At 48.8% G+C, this 17,978-nt stretch overlaps 6 protein-coding genes across 6 annotated transcripts; 2 read left to right on the forward strand and 4 right to left on the reverse strand.

Annotated features, from left to right (window-relative positions):
• Positions 1 to 235: 235 nt before the first annotated feature.
• N7446_000407 (uncharacterized protein) lies at positions 236 to 2,280 on the reverse strand (the record flags this gene model as incomplete). The annotated part of the gene is made up of 9 exons (XM_058509174.1): positions 236 to 360; positions 417 to 632; positions 688 to 796; positions 845 to 910; positions 968 to 1,118; positions 1,174 to 1,718; positions 1,771 to 1,853; positions 1,905 to 2,086; positions 2,228 to 2,280. 9 exons carry the CDS (start codon positions 2,278 to 2,280, stop codon positions 236 to 238), a joined length of 1,530 nt encoding a protein of 509 aa, XP_058378153.1.
• Positions 2,281 to 2,416: 136 nt separating this feature from the next.
• N7446_000408 (DNA-directed DNA polymerase alpha catalytic subunit POL1) lies at positions 2,417 to 7,256 on the reverse strand. The gene is made up of 5 exons (XM_058509175.1): positions 6,771 to 7,256; positions 4,999 to 6,717; positions 4,389 to 4,949; positions 3,595 to 4,335; positions 2,417 to 3,542 (listed from the first exon to the last, which is right to left on the reverse strand). Exons 1-5 carry the CDS (start codon positions 7,155 to 7,157, stop codon positions 2,562 to 2,564), a joined length of 4,389 nt encoding a protein of 1,462 aa, XP_058378154.1. The 5' UTR covers positions 7,158 to 7,256; the 3' UTR covers positions 2,417 to 2,561.
• A 5,589-nt stretch (positions 7,257 to 12,845) lies between these two features.
• N7446_000409 (40S ribosomal protein uS9) lies at positions 12,846 to 13,669 on the reverse strand (the record flags this gene model as incomplete). Its single annotated transcript, XM_058509176.1, has 4 exons — positions 12,846 to 13,136; positions 13,270 to 13,341; positions 13,536 to 13,558; positions 13,624 to 13,669. The coding sequence occupies 4 exons, from the start codon at positions 13,667 to 13,669 to the stop codon at positions 12,846 to 12,848; spliced, it is 432 nt and encodes a 143-aa protein (XP_058378155.1).
• A 377-nt stretch (positions 13,670 to 14,046) lies between these two features.
• N7446_000410 (mitochondrial 54S ribosomal protein uL13m) lies at positions 14,047 to 14,774 on the forward strand (the record flags this gene model as incomplete). The annotated part of the gene is made up of 3 exons (XM_058509177.1): positions 14,047 to 14,067; positions 14,158 to 14,518; positions 14,644 to 14,774. 3 exons carry the CDS (start codon positions 14,047 to 14,049, stop codon positions 14,772 to 14,774), a joined length of 513 nt encoding a protein of 170 aa, XP_058378156.1.
• Positions 14,775 to 15,087: 313 nt separating this feature from the next.
• Positions 15,088 to 16,316, reverse strand: N7446_000411 (urate oxidase). Its single transcript, XM_058509178.1, has 3 exons — positions 16,114 to 16,316; positions 15,414 to 16,060; positions 15,088 to 15,340 (listed from the first exon to the last, which is right to left on the reverse strand). Exons 1-3 carry the CDS (start codon positions 16,248 to 16,250, stop codon positions 15,216 to 15,218), a joined length of 909 nt encoding a protein of 302 aa, XP_058378157.1. The 5' UTR covers positions 16,251 to 16,316; the 3' UTR covers positions 15,088 to 15,215.
• A 66-nt stretch (positions 16,317 to 16,382) lies between these two features.
• On the forward strand, positions 16,383 to 16,874 carry N7446_000412 (uncharacterized protein; the record flags this gene model as incomplete). Its single annotated transcript, XM_058509179.1, is given in 3 exon segments — positions 16,383 to 16,534; positions 16,551 to 16,642; positions 16,675 to 16,874. 3 exon segments carry the CDS (start codon positions 16,383 to 16,385, stop codon positions 16,872 to 16,874), a joined length of 444 nt encoding a protein of 147 aa, XP_058378158.1.
• Between the last annotated feature and the right edge of the window lie 1,104 nt (positions 16,875 to 17,978).

Raw genomic sequence — 17,978 nt, forward strand, 5'->3', positions numbered from 1 at the left:
CGGACAATTAGGGCTGAAAGATCACAGGGTATAGAGGGTTAGACAGGGCGTGGTCAAGTCGATCCTCCGAAATCACAACGAAGTAAATAGGTGGAAATGGTCTTGTGGACACGGCGAAGGAAGAATAACCAGCCCCTTCAACAAGTAGGAAGAAAAAGCATTTTGTTTTCGCAGATTTACCACCAAACTGCAACAAGTACCGTGAAAAGAAACCACAAGCCTCTCATGTGTCTATCTACTCCTTACCCCCAAGGCCCATGTCCCAGAAACAGATCTCCAACTCCGTAGCCCGGATGAAGATCTGGATCAGCTCTTCTATGCGACTAGGTGAGACCAGTTTCATGTGCTCCTCCAGCAATGCTATAATATAAAATGATTCAGTCAAGGTTTCACTCGTCAGTCATGAGCCAACTTACCTGAACCCAGTCGTACAGCCTCGGTGTAGTCCTCAGCAACATAGTTTTCAATCCATTTCCAATACCGGTTGCCTTCTCGGACAGTGCCTTCTTCCGTGTACAGTCTTCGTGCAATAGCACCGTATCCGATCAAGCAGGGCGCGAGGGCCATTTGGAGGGCTAGCCAGTCTTCGGATTGGCCGACATCCAGGATGTATCGGCTGTATGCAGTGCAGGCTATTGTTTCGGGGATTAATTGTCTGGGATTAGTCAAAGAGGTAGCGGAGCTTACCGATGGTTTCGGGATGACGTTCCATCTCCTGCTTTGAAAGACCGAAGGAGGCGCAGTAGTCAACGTGCAAGGCCATTTCCCGCTGGATGTGCAGGACGATTTGGGCGGACTGGCGTGTAAATTAGATTGGGTCCACGAGATGTATTGAATTACATACTGCTGCTATTGAGTCCATGCTTTTCGCTTTGTATGAAGCCAGTGCATTACTGCGGGCAAATTGGACCTGCAGGGTTGAGCTTTGTTAACAAAGAGGCCTTTCAAATTCTATGTGTGATCTTACCAGGTAAAGATAATCCTGGACGAGGTACGCCTTGAATCGTTCGATGGGCAGGGTACCCTGGCCCATACCCTCCACAAACTCGTGAAGAGTGAACCTTTCCCATACTTGCTGCACATCAGGGCGGTCAAGGACGTACTCAAGGAATCGGCCACTATATGAAAAATTGTCAGAAGCCTTATCAATTGTTCACAAAGACGGTCACATACGGCGCAAATGGTATAGTATAAATAGAGTGGAAATGGTTGATAGGTCCACTTCCTTTGCCCAGGTCAGTGCTGGTTTTGATACCAACCTCAACGAACCGAACAGCACTGCGAACTGCTCTGATCATGTCCTTCCCTGAAGCAAGATTTGCAGCGATTGCCGATGCAAGCGAGCAGCCTGTGCCATGTGTGTTCTTGGAGACCAGGAACTCTGTCTCAAACAAGGTGGCCGTGGTCCCATCAAAGAGAATATCCACGACAGTGGTCGCGTCCTTCGGGTCTTGAGGTATCTTCTTATCTTTAGTCAGAGGAAGATGTCCACCCTTAAGAAGGACTGCCTTAGGACCCAGGGAGCATATCTTCTTGGCGAGCTCAATCAGCTCTTCCAGATCAGTTGGCTCGGATGTTTCCGCACCAGCATCCTTCAATAGCAGCAGGGCTTCGGGAATGTTAGGCGTCAGAACTGTAGTCAAGGGAAGCAGCTTTGTTCGTAATTCCTTGATAGCTTTCTCTGGCAACAATTGGGAACCACTGGTGGAAATCATGACCTAATTATCGTGGTCAGCCTACACGGAATATCGAGCAGTCAATCGAGCATACCGGGTCGAGAACAATAGCAGGGACTTTGTGAGTTTGTAATGTTTCCGCGATGACATCAATCGTCTCTGCAGATGAAAGCATGCCTAACCAGGTCATCAATGTTGCTCCCTTAAAAATGCTTCGGTTTGACATACCCAATTTAACTACATCAGCACCAACATCCTCCAGACCAGCGTTGATCTGCTTTCTGACAAATTCCGAGGGGACGATGAAAATATCTTGCACACCCAGTGTGTTTTGTGCCGTCAACCCAGTTGTGGCAGTGAGGGCATAGACGCCATGGGCTGCAAGGACCCTTTGATCTGCTTCGAGGCCACTGGAAGATGTTAGAAAAATCTTTCTGCTTAGAAAGTAAATCAAGATAGAGATATAAGGTCAATCATCGGGTTGAGGCGAATTGATAGGGTACTGCTATTTTTCCCTTTCGGACTTTCGCGGCGGGTCAGGGTAGACTTACGCGCCACCAGAGCTATCAGATCCAGCAATGACCAGAACCCTTTTGACTGACATGATGCAGAGAACCAATCAGAATCGAAGAGGGAGAAGTTACGGAGGAAGAGGTGAAGTACGCCGGGGTGGGGTGGAAGAACTGGAGATAAGATAAGACTTATCACAATACAAAATGTCTTCTTGCGATGAGCCGAGCTTTTGGCCTCCGATGAGCCCAGGCGTAGTCAATGTAGCAAAGAGAAGTTAAAGTTGAAGAGAAAAAAAAAACCTGGATTATGCAAATGTGTCGTAATGCTTGCCCAGACCCCATCCTATTTACATCCAAATCATAATTGAAGCATTTATTGTAACATGAAGCGGAAGAGACCATCCATCTCAACCCATTGCCGTCCACACTTCTTCAAGTAGCTGTCGACAACACCCTTGATGGTACCGAATCGTATCCGGTTGAATTCTACAAGGGCGGCGATGCTGTCCTTCTTCTCTCCTGTCTCCTTCTCCGCTGCACTCTTAGCCTTGTCAACGTCCCAGAGACCCGCAAAGTATAGGAGCTGGTTGTAGATCTCCTTCTCTGAGTACTCATAAGACATGCGACCGAGACAGCCTTCTGCTCGACCACGAGGACCGAGACAGCGATGTCCATACACGCTGATCTGGCGTGTGCGGTTTCCACATGATGAGTCGTCGCAAGCTAACCACCCTTCATAGTATCGTGAGGTCTGTTCACGGATCTGGTTCTCCAGCTGAGCGACGATGGTCAAGACTGAGAAGGGCTTATGGCAGCTCTGGTTGGGGCAAACAATTCCGTGAGAGGTGCACATGTGCGACGAAGTCACCAAACCCTCAAATACCGACTGTTCTTTGCAGAATCGGCATCTCAAGTTGAATCGTGTAGAATCGGCAAAGCGGACGGAATCCGGAATTTGGGATTCGAGTGGGAAGATCTCGGCATTTTGCTGGCTGTTCGAACTGGTGATGTGGATTTGATACTTGCGAGTATCAAGGCCCAAGCACTCAGCGAGGCGGACGGCGTCGGTTCCAGGGATTGGAGCGCAGAGACGCTCAATAGGAGGGAATATTTGTTTGAGGATGTAGAACTCGACGTCTGGCTTGAGGCCCGAGTCGGTCTTCAGAACGTCCTGCGGGCTGTACGATCGTTTAGCAGGCGGCAGAGACGAGGTTTCCGAGTCTCCGTTGGTCACAATGTATGATATGACGTCGTTGGGCCGAACATTCTTGCCCCTGGCAATGTCACGAAGAGCGACTTGCGCTGGGGGCATACTCTCCTTGTTAGGGTACTCCTGGGGTCGTTTCGAAAGTTTCTGTCAAAGCGTTAGCAGAGTGAGCTGAGCAGTTCTGGGCTTCGTTACGAACCGTGTAGATCACGTATTTCTGGACAGGAATGGTGTACTCCTTCATTCTGTCCGCAAGTTCGCGCAGGTACTCGTGAACTTTGTTGAGGACGACTTCTTGATCCTCGCCAGACAGAATCTCTTTGAGAAGCTTGGACGAAACCTCCTTTGAAAGGGCACAGTATTCACGTCGTTTCATATCAAGGCCCTTGACTTCAAGTTTCTCGACATACTTGCCATCTATCTCGGTCAAGTTGACAGCAGCGTACTTCTTTTTGGCGTGTAGCAGGAGACGGCGGAAGACATTGTCGATGTCGATCTCCAGAAGTCGGTAGCGCTCGTTGACTGATTTCTTGAACTCGTCCCCAACCTTGAGAGCGTCGCTCATATTGTCCATGTTGGTGTTGATCATTACCGAATCAGTATCGCCATAAATGACTCGCAATTGCTGACTTTCCGCCAGTTCCTTGGTGTTTCTCAGAATTTCACGTCCCTTGAAGGTGGTGAGCATAGCCAGGGGCCGGGCATAGAAGCGACTCTGTGTGTATCCCAAGCATCCGTACATGGAGTTCGCAGTCAGCTTGAAGGCCATTTGTTTTGTGTCCCACAAAGCCAGTTGCTCGGGCGTGGCTCGCTTGTCTTTCATCAACTTCTTCACTTCGCGTCGACGACCAACCAACGTTGCGATCAGCCGAGGTAGCACACCTTGGTCCTGGTCCGAAGAGGGAACATCTGGTACTTTTTCTTCATTCTCATTTTCGGCCTATTTGTTTGGTTAGAACGAAGGTATGAGACTAGGGTGACGTCCAAGCTTACCGAGGCTGTCCGGTCCACTGTGGTGAAACAAATGTTGTACTCTTGAATGATACTGGGGTACAGACTGTTGAAATCCATAACCAGGACAAATCGGTCGTAGAGGCCTTTCTCGGGCTCAAATACAAGACCACCCTTGAATTTGTCCTTCTTTTTCTTGTCGACCGCCTCGTCCTCGTCGCCATCCTGCATTATCTTCTCCTCTGCCTTCTGAAGACGGGAAGAATACTTGTCGGGGCAAATGTACTTGTTCCGATGGAACTCATGGAGCAGAATGTACTCATTTCGTTCTGCACGTGTACCGCTAAGTGTGCGTGCCCATGAGTTACCAGCGATATTAGTCAGAACCTTTGTGAGAGGCAGCATTTGGAGACGCAGAACCAATGCCGCAATGAAGTATGTATCTGTATCACAATGATTAACGAAATTCATGAGGCCTTCTTTCGTGGTTGCCCAAGTCTTCAATGCTGCCTCGGTATCAAGTTCCTGTCGCACGTTGCCTTGGCCCAGGTAGAGTTGGCACATTTCAGTTAGACTCCACGATTGGCATTTCGTCATGAGAGACTACCTAATGTTAGCGTTGCCTTGTAATAAATTTTGTAGGAGCCATTACCTTGCCCATATCGTTGGCTATGTCACACATCAGTCTTCCGGCAATCAACTGCCTTTCCGCAAAGAAGTTGCCGCCCTTGTTGAAGTTCTTAGGCCAATCTCCGCGCCTAAGTCGACCAATACGGTGCCATCCCGGTGTCTTCTTCTCACGCATTCGGCTGAGCAGAATACCTAAGTCGACATCCTGCAGCTGGTGACCCATGATGACATCCGGATCCATTTTCTCAAACAAGGCTAGGAACTTGCTGAGCAAGAACTGCTCAGTCCTCTCCAGAATCACAGTACCGCGTTGTTGCTTTGCTTCGGTTTCGAAGTGCATTGGATATGAACCACTAGCAGGTCGCATGACAGTGAATGTCTTGCAGGGAATTTTCTCTGGGGGAGTAGTATCAGTGAGAGAGATGTCCTCATACACTCTAGCACTCGCCACCAAAATCTCCTGCTTGTTTTCTTTGACATTGAGCTGTGTACGGAAAGCGAGACTCATGAATGTCAAAGGCGGGGTGTCCATACTCTCCGAGTCCGGAACGGGGCTGATTAGTGCTGGTTTGGTGGCCTGGCATTCAAACTTGCACCACGATGCATTGGTGACTGCGGCGAAGTCGGCCTCCTCAATTTTGAGCCAGCATGGGCCCATGATGTTCTTCCAGAGAACGAACTGCTCAAAAATGGAGGTGTTGGTACCGAAGACGTTGGAAAAGGTCTCTCCTTTTGTTTCCATCGGCAACGCAGCTTTATCGTAAGGATAGAGTAGCTTAAGATACTGTGCCTCCTTCGGGACACCGGGCATTTCGAATGCGTACTTCCGCGTGCATTCTTTGATCTTATGCATGCCGACCTTGAGCTTGGACATCATCTCGTCGACTTCGGTGTAGACGTCTTGCATGTCAACCTCCTCTTCAGTCGCGCGTCCATGCTTGTGTCTGTATTCCCGAGGAAGAAAGTAGAGTTTTCGCAGAATATTGTCAATCTTGACGAACGCACTGGTGTAGGATCCATTCTGTTTGTTCTTCACCTTTCCAAACAAGCACAGACTGCCATTAACTTCCGTGTAGTCCAACCAGAAGATGCGCAGGCTACCGTCCTCTTCAATTACATCTTGAGCACGCAGTTTTCCGAAGGAACGCATTTCCGGGGCTGGGCTGCTGAGAACATTCAACTTGCTCCGCACATCATTCCAAGACGGATCCATGACTTCCGGCATAGTCTTGACTGGAGATGAACTAGCCGGTTCCGGGAGGACTTCATTCTTGATCTTCGGGGGTGGTCGGCTTCCAGTCATGTTGATGCTTTCTGTCTTGACGCCAGAGTCACCGGTGACTTCCGCGACATCCATGAGGTCAATGTCATCATCTTCCGGTTGCTCGGCCTTGACTGGGACGATGTTTCTGCGCTCTACTGCCTTACTGATTGGAGATGAGGGCAGAATATCACTCATGGGAACATCATCGTCGTCTGGCATCGGGAGGGGACCGTCGTCGAGGTCATCAGAGTGTAGGGCTTGGTCCTTCATTGGTGAGCTTGGCATGTCGTTTTCGTCTCGTGGGTGAGCCTTCTCGCGGCGGCGCTTTTCGGACAAGGGCGGGGAGAGAACGCGAACTTTGCGTCGGGCCTCTGACTTCACAATATTTCTAGTGGGGGCTTTGTTCGATACGACGTTGGTGTCGACCTCTCCGAGTAGGTCGGCCATGAATGCATCATCCTCGGCAGTGGCAACAGGCTAGGAGTCCCGTCAGAAAGATTACTTTGATGTAATGTGCAAGGCGCACTCACCTTGGGTTTGGGTGCGGAAGACGTAGCTTGTCCACTGTTGAAGTACCTGGAGATGCCTTTGTCCATTTTCTCCTTTTTCTGCTGCTCTTCCTCGCGCTTTCTCTTAGCAGCCTTGCCTCGTGCGGGTAATTCGTCGCTCTCATCGCTGGCGTAGTCCACTGTTTGTTCATTCCACACTTCGCGGCCATCGTCTGCATAACCAGCACCATTATCGTCGACAACAAAATCGTCTTGGTCGAGGCGGTTGCGGATGACCTTTTTGTAGCCATCATCATCGACTTCATCGTAAATGTCGCCCTGGTCTTCGATCTCGTATGTTGAAATTCGTTTCTTTCCTGAGGCGCGAAGAGCCCTCAGCTCAGCTAGCCTGTCCTGGGCAGAAGGCATGTTTATAGTATTGAAGACCGCTGCCCATAAATCAGAATTGGGAGACAGAAATCTGGATTGGGATGACAATCCTTGCGGGGAAAGGGAGGACGAAAGGAGAGTCGCGCATTTGATTCAGGCGCGTGTACGCGTTGTATCGCGTCCGCGGCCTCTAATTAGATTATATCAGCAAATCAATTATCCTTGGGGCCTCAGGCATAAATTATGCCTGAGGTGTCAATCATTAATGTACGGAAGTCGTTGCTTCGGACAAACTAAAGTCCGACATTCTACCGGAGTAATCATTACCCGGACCCAAGGTCGGACTATCTTTTATCCGGATGTACGACGCGACTGTCGCCTCAGGCGCCAACATTTAGCCCTAATGACATAGACACTTCACCTGTTTTATCACCAACCCCTATGGGTGCAAGGGAATCCTTTCACCCCATATTGCTTCCTGGTGCTATTATGTGGTTGTTTCAGGGGTTCTGGCGCAGGGATCCATTGCACATTCATTTTCAGAGTAGGTATGCGTCTCTCGTTTGGCGTCGGATAGTGACATAGCCGGTCACTGTGGAACAGTTTGCACCTGAGATAAAGTCCTGAACTATGTTAGAATGAAAACCAAAGCTACAATGAAATTGATACCAAGTTCAGCATAGCAAGTAGGTATAGTCAGACCCTGGAGATAACACCCAAGCGTTCACGCCGGCAGGTTGTTGAACGCTGGACCAATGTAGTTTGTCCAAATAGCACATCCCACGTACAGGACAGCGATGTATAACCGGGTATGTATGAGCAGATATAACTCAGAAACATGGGGGATACCCATTATAAGCCTAAAGCCGAACACTACCTGACGATAGATGAGCTTGACTCTTCTGGTTTGGTCATGCTCGTACTTCGCTAACATTATGGTGATTTCTAGTCATGTATGAGGGGCATCTCTTTATGGGAATGGGAGGACTTGGCTATGTGACCATTCCACCGTGCGATGCTGTGGTTCGTTTACAATTATGATGCTTTCTATGTCAAAGCCATCTTTTCGGCATGGGCGGAGTTCACCGTCGTAGATAATCGGGTTGGCAGTAGCTAAGGAGGAAGACTGTACTGTAACGGCGTAAAATGCTAGTTAATAAAATTATCACTCCAAACAGTTGTCTTTATTGAGTAATTTGCTGTTGACTCGTCGCCGTCGTGGTTTCACGATATTTCTTCAACCTCTTGTGATGCACCCCATCCACGTCCCCACGAACCCACGCATCTTTAATCCATTCTTTCTCTCCTCTCCACGACATTCATGGTATTATCGAAGGTTCCTTCGAAGCCACGGCTATCAATCGCATGACTTCGAAGTTTCAGACGAAAAGCCATCCTCCGGTCTACTGCATACTCCCTGCACCTTGAACTTGAGGCTTTTGGAGCGATTGGCTGGCCCTATACCATACCAGCACACAGTATTACCTGTTTGGCGTCCGGTATCAAGAAGATAAGTTCTCTGATAAAGCCCCCCACTGCACCTTACTGCCTCACTGAAGCTCGAGGATAGCATTTCTAGAGCACCTTTCCCAATACCGCGTCTTCGTCGCGCTTCAGCCACAACCAGATAAACCGACATGGATCCAGTGGATCCAGTGAGTACAAAAGTTGATCTACTCTACGATCGCTTGGTATTACCTTTCGGTTGTCAGTTCTTGAGATGAAAACCAAGTTGGTGTTGAGGGGTCATACATCCTATACCGAACCGGACGAGGGCTACCCATCCAATCCACACATCTTGTCATCCAGTTCATGAGCTAACTTCTGGAACTCCATCTCCAGACTTCCGATCTTGTGCTGCTATAGGAACCCTCGAGACACCGCTAAGACCAGACATACGATTACACTGGTGATGGACGGATATAATCCCAAGTTGATGGATCGAGACCTTCTCTTCATCTGGTACACTGGATCGATGGACTGGCTCATCGATATTGAAACGTTCTTTATACACTATGACCTTTCGAATTGGCCCACCTTCGTGGGCCAACATAATGCCTGGAAAGAACATCTGAGGCGACAACACTATTTACAGTGATTGTTCCTTTTCCCAATCCCAGGTATGTCCCCTCATCCTATCCATCTGTTAATACACTGATTTGCATGTCGATGATGAAACGTTCTATACACTATGAGCTTTTGATTGGCTCACCTTCGTGGACCAACATGATGCCTGGAAAGAACATCTGAGACGACAGGATTGCATACTCTGCTCAATTACCTGTGTAAAGGTACGCAATCAGACAGCCCGCCATCCTCTCTTTCTATCTATCACACTGGCTATGAAGAAAACACTGTACACATTTCATACCGAAACACGAAAACGTGCCGGACAATGATGACCCTAAAGAACAGTCTGAGCCATACAGCGACCCAAGGATTGATCTTTGATCTCCTATTCCCAAAATTTCCTCGATTTCCTATGCTTGATCCTAATATCTGGGGGATGCTAGATAGAAGACAAGAGGAACTCCTTTTCCAATTGTCTCAGAGACTTTGACAAGCTGATACTGGGAAATAGCCATCCCGCTGACCTTTTCAGACCATGCAGATTACGACTTGCCCGAAACTTGGTATGGCTTGAAGCAAGAACAGATTTGCAGGTGTATTGGTTCGTGATATCCCTGGTTCCGACGGATATGATGACTACTGCACGATGATCTGAAAGACCCCACGGGGCTCGGGTTGCTGAAAATTACTGTCAGATCCACAGCGGAAGAAGAGAGAGAACTGCCTTTATTCATTGACCCCCTGGCTTTCTATGCAGACGTATTGGAACCATGTCGTTAACTTTCTGCTCCGACGTTTAGAATTTCGCCCTCGGTGGCTCAGTCACCACTTGTGAATATGTCTCTCAATTTCTACGGTACGTTACGATGGTACACAGCCGTGGCCTTGAAACTCGCAAGATGACTTTCAGAACAAGAACTACTTATTGCTGAAAATAACAATTTGAGGAACAAAGTCTCCCTCCTTACATGGAGTGCACTCCCTGTTCAATGCTGAAACCCAAATCTACACAAACTGCTGAAGGCAGCACTCAAATAACACAACCTTGACTATTGGTATTGGGACAACATTACTGATGTTTCTCTCCAAATCACAGGGCTTCGCCTTCGCAGGCTATCACATCACACACACGATACCACATTCGATGCAATTTACGGTATGTCAATTGGTACACAGCCGTGGTCTTGAAACTTCTATGATGACAATAAAAGAATGAGGAACAGAGGCCCCTATTTGCATGGGATGATCTCTCGACCAGTGCTTACTCATGTTGTTAATCTGATTGATTTTGCTTTGGAACACTCAAGCCTCTGAGTATCGAATTTGGGACTGTTATACTGACACTTTTTTCCAAATCATTAGTCTTCGCCTGTGCAGGAAATCACGACTTGGTGCCTCATTGCCACATTCGTTACGCTTTATAGTAAGTGCAACTCCTCCATGAGACTGCCCCAACCTTCTGTGATGACTCCTATGAAAATCCGAGGAACAGACTCCCCTATTTACATGGGTGGACTCTCAACCAATGCTGATTCCCTACTACTACACATCTGATCCCTTTTTCCCTCCTATATCAAACATCCCAGCACAATGATTTCAAGATTATGCTGGCCTCTCTCAATTCTAGGGTTCTGCTTTCACAGGTTATCACGTCATGCACTACGCTCACTGCACTTTACGGTATGAGCAATTGATCCCTCGATATGAACACGAAAAACCTCTGATGACATGAAAAGAACTCCGAGGAAGAGATTTCCCCATTTATATGGAGTGCACTGTCAACCGATGACGATTTCTTTTTACTACCACATTGTCTGAGAGGCTTTCCAATACCAAGCCGCTTTGAACGAGTTGGGATCAGTAATATTTCTCTCTAGATTCCAGGACTTCACCTCTGGGGCGGTTTTATATGGTATAATACCACATTGGCTACTTTCTACGGTATGAACAATTGATCCAAAAAAGCTGAAATATTCTATGATGACACCACGCCATGCTTTGAGGAACTAAGTCCCTGTTTATGTAGCGTGGGCTCTCGACCGATGCTGATAATATTACGTCCACCAAATTGTCCGATCTGTTTTGAATACCAAATCCCTAGAACACTTGCCATTCAAAATGGGTGACTAACATTTCTCTCCAACCCTAGGACTTCACTCCGCATTCGCAGGTTAACCCGAACACAATACCAGTTTCGCTGAGCTTTTACGGTACGTCATATTGATGCATACATGTGGAATTGGATCCCCCCTGGGATGAGACACCTGAAAAGAAATTTGACTCGAACCCAGTAGGGGGAGAGAATGAAACTCTCGGAACTGGCTGGAGGACTGTGATCCACCGTGGGACCCGACCAAAGATACAAATTTATTATTTTCTGATGGGATTGATTCAAATACAGTCGTATATAGCCTCGTTGAAAACCAACTGTTGACATTTCTTCTTCAACAAACGATATAGGATCACACATTTCGGACCATGAGATGACAAGCTGGTTGCTCAGCTAGAAGGACAACTAGTACAGCAGTCATGGCGGCTCATTTTACAACACAACGGGGCAAATATGGACACAAGAAGCTCGGGATGCAGCACTTGAAGGAAGATCAGTGCTTGGTAGTCTGCTAAGACATAAGCTCCATTCGCATTTTCAACTACAGGTGATTTATTTCTACAAAGTATGGAAATTTTTGGACGGTGGCTAATTCCAGGACATCCCAGAGAAATCAGCAGCCGTCGTCGAGGGTCGTCACGCACTTGAAGGACTGCGGAGCGCGGTTGATCTTGAGACATCTCTACTGTATATCCCTCAGGTACCGAGGCTAGGATGAAGAAGCTGGAGGATGGCGCCAAGCGAAAGCTCACTTTCTGGTGCCAATACTATTGTGCTATGATGTACTGAAATACGAATGTGTAGGAATCAAGTGGCAAAGCAAGCTTCAAGTTAGGGCTCGAATCGATTCTGCTGCATTTGACCGGTGACGGATTCTACCACGCATTATGTGATAATGCCAGGGCGGTGTAGATCTGCTACATATAGTTCCTCACCACTGGCTAGGCAACTCAGACTAAGGTGCAGCTGGAGACCCGTGCCTTTTCACTTAAGACTCATGTAATGCCGCAACCGGCTGGGTAGCAATCTGCTTGCAGTATTGGGCTTTAGGATCTGTATGCACAAGACCGTCAAACCAAGGTAGAGGTTAGCTGTCTAAGAAAGGGAAAGTGATCCAAACGCCGCAATTAAACTAGTGCAGAACCAGTAATAACAAGGAAGATTGAACAAGATAAAACCCAGTATCATTGAGTAGATTTTCCTGGCTATGCTAGGTATTTTTTCCAGCCGTGCAGGACAGCGCCAGTGAAAAACATAGGATATCCATCCTCAACACAGAAACCGGCACAGCAACCAGAGGTCATGTTTCCCAAAGACCTCCAGCCCGGTTCTCGGATCTCATGTACGAGCGGTCATACCGAACAGAAACCGCTCAATACACCTTTCCCCGGGGATCCTCCCAATCCCACACACAGTCCACCAAAGAAGTCATGGAAATGAGTCGTGAGAGAAAAAAGACATAAGACAGACACGTTCCCATTTCCTCCCGATTGTAAACTTTTCTTTTCCCTTTCGCCGCGTAATAAGGTATAGGAGAGAAGAAAAATTTAACGGTAGGACTTCTGGTAGCGGGAGCGGGCACCGCGACCACCGAACTTCTTGGGCTCGGCACGGCGGTTGTCGGCAACCAGGAGTGTGCGGTCGTACTGAGCGAGAGCCTGCTTGAGCTGGTTCTTGGAGTGCTCATCGACGTACTTCTGGTAGTAGGCGACAATGGACTTGGCGATGGCCTGACGGATGGCGTAGACCTGGGAGGTGTGACCACCACCGGTGACACGGACACGGATGTCGACACCGGCGAACTTGTCAACGCCGACGATCAGGAGGGGCTCGTAGACCTAGATTTCAAACAGTTAGGTCTCAAGACTGGTTTAAAAATTCCCCGTTGCCATTTGTTGGTTTGTGGGCGATTCGTTGCGAATCCCTTTTTCCCTTCTGGCGGGCGGGTATTGACGGAGCGAGTGTGCGTACCTTGAAGCGGAGGATCTCAGGCTGGACCAGAGAGAGGGGCTGGCCGTTGACCTTGACGAGGCCCTTGCCTTGCTGTAAAAACACTCAGCATGTTGTCCAATTGAAATGCGTAACCCCCATAGCGCGCAATCCGTTGTTCGTAGACCCTTTCGAAAATTCCATGTCGACTTCCAATTCTCCTCTTCCATAATAACTCTCCATGATCCCTTCCAGGTTTTCCGAAACAACGTGTTGACAGCGAGGAGGGGGTAGAGGCGTCTTCATACCTTGCAGTGGGCGACAGCGGTGGCTATTGAAAATTGAATGTCAGTGCACAGATTCCAGATGACCTGGCATCGAAAAATTAGAGCTTACCCGTCTTCTTCTTGCCGAAGCATTGCACACTCGGGACGGAAGCCATGGTGGATGAAATGGCCCTTGTTGTCGACGGGGAGGGGAGTGTGTTGTCGTGGGAGATGGAAAAAGAGATCACTTGAATTCCCATACACACTGATTTGCCCTTCGGTGCGGGTTTCGCTTAGTGTGCGGCCGCTAAGACTGCTTTGGGTTTAGCTCGGCACGAGACTTAGGGCTTGGTCACATGACCCGGAGAACTTCGTCGGGCTGGGGAACAACAGTAACGTGAGAGGCCGATCAGATCAAGCGTTGAATCTCGGCCAGACTTGGGTGTTGGGTCTATCTTGTTGCTGTGATACTAAAGCGGCTATTTCGCTTTCATTAATTTTTCCGCTTTTACCTATCCCGACATCCTATTACGCCCTCCGTCATCTCAGCAATATGTCTCAACTCGTCGGCAAGGTCAGTTAGCTTCAATGCGGAGTCTGCCTGACCACCCGCGCATGTCCGCAATCATATCAATGGACCCAATTCTAATCATTGACACAATAGACACGTCTTGCTTACTCGCGCGCGTGGCACTATGTCGACGCCGGCACAGATGAACGCTCCCTGGGCCGCCTCGCCTCTTCCATCGCCCTCGTCCTGATGGGCAAGAACAAGCCTATCTACGACCCCTCGACAGACTGTGGTGACTACGTTGTGGTTGCCGGATGCCATGACCTCAAGACAACAGGAAAGAAGCGCTTCCAGAAGAAGTACTACACTCACACGACGCGGCCGGGTAGCTTGAAGAGCATGACGATGGATCAGATGTTCGCTAAATGGGGTGGTGGTGAAGTGCTGCGTCGGGCTGTGAAGGGTATGCTTCCCAAGAACCGTCTGCAGGACTCTCGCTTGGCCCGTCTGAAGAGTAAGTGCCGGTTCCTGGTGGATGGACTTGTGGAGACGTACCCATTGTCCTCTCGGACGATGGACAACACCCTCTACTCAATTCATGTCCCCCTGTTATGAGTCTCAACTAACATACTCGCGCAGCTTTCGAAGGTCTTGCCCACCCCTACAAGGAGAACATCGTCAAGTTCGGCAACAAATCGACCATGATCGGCGCCATGCCCGAGGTGCAAGAAGCCTTTAAGGCAGCCAAGCCCACCGAGCCCACCGCATAGAGCATAAATTTCTCTCCTTCTCCTGTTACCATTATCGTCATTTACAACGCGACCTCAACCGGGTCCGCGCGTGCCTGTATTCTATTCTGCGATGTTATGATCCAACCGCAAAAGCGCATGGGTTCGGAGTCCACCTGGGATGTTGCTTTTGATTTACCATCTACTCTGCCGTTGGCTTGGCCTCGGGCTTTTCTTTTCATTCTCTCCAGCCTGCGGTTTCCTTGAATTGGAATGTACTTATAGCACATACAATACTACATACTAAATAAGTTATTATGGGAAACAACTTGCAAGCGAAACGAAGTAACTTTGTGATGTTCCAGATTGGATTCGAGATAGGGAGTCGGTATCCCAGAGGTATAAGAGGATGAGATATATGTACAAGAGAGAAAAAGCAAAAGTCGTGCATGTCAGAGCTCGCTGACTGTCCAAATCTAGCATCTACAGCTTAGCCTTCTGGCCAGCGCGGGCGATGGTGCACTTGATAAGACCATTGGGGTTAGACTGAGGAGCATAAACCTCGGCATCCGTGCCAGTGTTCTTGAGGCCCTTGTGCCAAGAGAGATCTATAAGCGCAACGATTAGTCCAGAACCCCAAAGCCTGAAGCAAACAGCAAAGAAAACAGTCAGAAAACGTACCAATCTCAAAGTAGTGCTTGTTAGGCAGCGAATACTCAACAGTCTCAAGCAAAGGCGCAGCAGCAAGAATCTGCTCGCCCATCTTGTACATGGTAGCCTGAACACTGGCGCTGACATCCTCAGCGAAAGTCTTGAGGGTAATCTTGCGCGCAGCCTCATAGGCAGCATTGAACTTGCCAACGTCGGCCTTGACCTCCGCTACATTGGCGAACTGGCGCCACTGCCAGTTGGCAGCAACATCAGTGCTGAGAATCCGGTCCCAGGTCTCCTTGAGAGTGGTGTACTCATCACGGAGGAAACCCCAGAACTGGGAACCGGTGCTCTTCAGCACGGTCAAGCCCTTGATCGCGGAGTTAATGGAAATACCCTTGCCCTCGACAACATCGACTTGCACATCGCGGGTCTCGGCGCCGGGCTGGATGAATGAGTGGGCGTGCGGCTTGCCATCGACGTCCATGCGCTCCCAGCGGTGGGTGATGATGTTGACGTGCGCAGCGTGGATGTGGTTGTACTTCTCGATGAAGTGTGTGCCCAGGATGGAGCCGAACAGTTCGGGAGGTGTGACGGGGTTCTGGCGGGCTGTGATGTAGATGGTGTTCTTGATTGAGTCGGTTGCGACGATCACGCTGTTATCGGCCTTGGTGTAGCTACGGAGATGGGTTAGTTGCTGTTTGATAAGGGTTAAGATGGCCCTACTTACGAGGTCTCGATGTCGCCTTCCAGCAGGACGCAGACGGTCATCTCCACGACTGTCTGAATGCCGGTCTTTGCATCGCGCTCGACCTTGAGCACGCGGACATTGTCCTTGCCGTAGCGGGCTGGTCCCAATGCGCTCATCTTGAGATAAGGGTAGGATAGAAAGATTAAATAGGTTGAAAGTAGAGGTTAATGCAAAGCTGAGAGAGAAAATGTGAATATCGCAAACAGATGCGCCAACTATTTAAATCACATCGCCATCGGGCACCTCCGATGACCGCGGATGGCCGCTCTCCACTCCCGATCTTATCGCTCAACTGCTCCTCTCTATCACTTGAGTATGGCCCGACATACACGTCTGTCCTCCAATTTCCGCCAATAACTTCCAATCTCACACCAAAGACAAAAAGCACAAAAGTAAAAACGTAAGTCCATCCCCAGACTCTCGGCCCAGCCCGAACATCTCAAGATCGACGCGAACCCATCAACATTCCACGCCCGGAATCCGAACTTCCGACGCCCGAATGCATACAGTAAGGTATACTCCGTATGTTCCTCTCTACAGTCCACAGCAAACCCCGTCAAATCCCCGACTCCAAATCTCTCGCTGACGGGATCTCGACTCGCCTATACCGGGATCTACCCGTGGACGCTGCTTTCCACTTGTGTCAGCCCGTTCGGTTTCGGCGACCTCCACTGCGGATGGAGCCTGCGCGGAGAGCTGCGATCGTGGCATGGATGTGCTCACTTGTTACTGACGGATAGTATGGTTTTAATGTCCCTTACACTACGCATGGTCATGCCTTTGTTGTACAGTGCGGAGGATATGTCATGGTTTGCTTATTGACTTGTGCTTTTATTGTTGGGGTTGTTCTTTTTGGCTTTTTTGGGGTGTTGGATATATGCTCTACAGATATTTCGGATTTAGCAATATATATACATATATATTCATGCTTGGGTTTCATGAGCGGATGAACTATTTCGCTGCATACATTGCTTGTGTCTGAAGTTTAGGTATGTCGCAGTATTTACTGCTGGACTATTATCTTCTCCAATAACAGTGACAGGTCTTTTTGTGGAAAGTATTTCTTATATATATTTAATACCATTTGGTCAAAAGGTATAGACAGAGCCTCAACACCACAGGATACGACAAGCGACATTCAAGGCGAAAAGCCGTGGCCGACACACCCTGTCACAGCATATGCAGACATCCACCACGCCAACCAATCCAATACTCTACACGAATACGGCACGAGCTACCAAGAACTCATTTCCCCTCCAGCACAGTGACAATACCCCCCGAGACTTATGCAACGAGCCAAGGTACTGAGCACATACTGTAGTGGCGGCTAAGAAGGGGCGCCTGACAAAAGCAAAAATCAGTGGCGGGGTTTCATGCACTGGAGATCATGCGAGACTTGTTTAAACTACAAGCTAGCCAAGGCTGAGATAACAAGAATCACAGTTAATGGAGATCTGCGCGTGGTTCATTATCATAGAATTCAAGACCTGAAACACATAGTATCTAATATCATTTAACCGACAAAGGAAAAAAAACTAAGCAACAAGAAGTATAGCCGAGCAAATCCCACCCCCAGCTAAAATCACAATCATCGAATCGGAAGCTGAGGTGTGCTCCAAACCCCGGTGCATAGACTTAGTAGCGTCATGCACGCAACGACTATCTGACGACGTCTGTATGCAGTGCGCATGTCATCACTCTAAGCAGAAACGAGAATATTCCGCGATTGGAGGGAGAGTCGAAATGAAATGGTGGGCGAAGGTCCGCGAGTTTCTACATTGGGACTCGGCTGACGGTTGGGTTTCCTTTGTTGGATAAAGCGCCACTTCGCGTTTTGGTGTCTG

Source organism: Penicillium canescens (genome assembly GCF_028828765.1).
Source record: "Penicillium canescens strain IBT 15451 chromosome Unknown utg000001l_segment0_segment0, whole genome shotgun sequence".
Taxonomy (NCBI): Eukaryota; Fungi; Ascomycota; class Eurotiomycetes; order Eurotiales; family Aspergillaceae; genus Penicillium; species Penicillium canescens.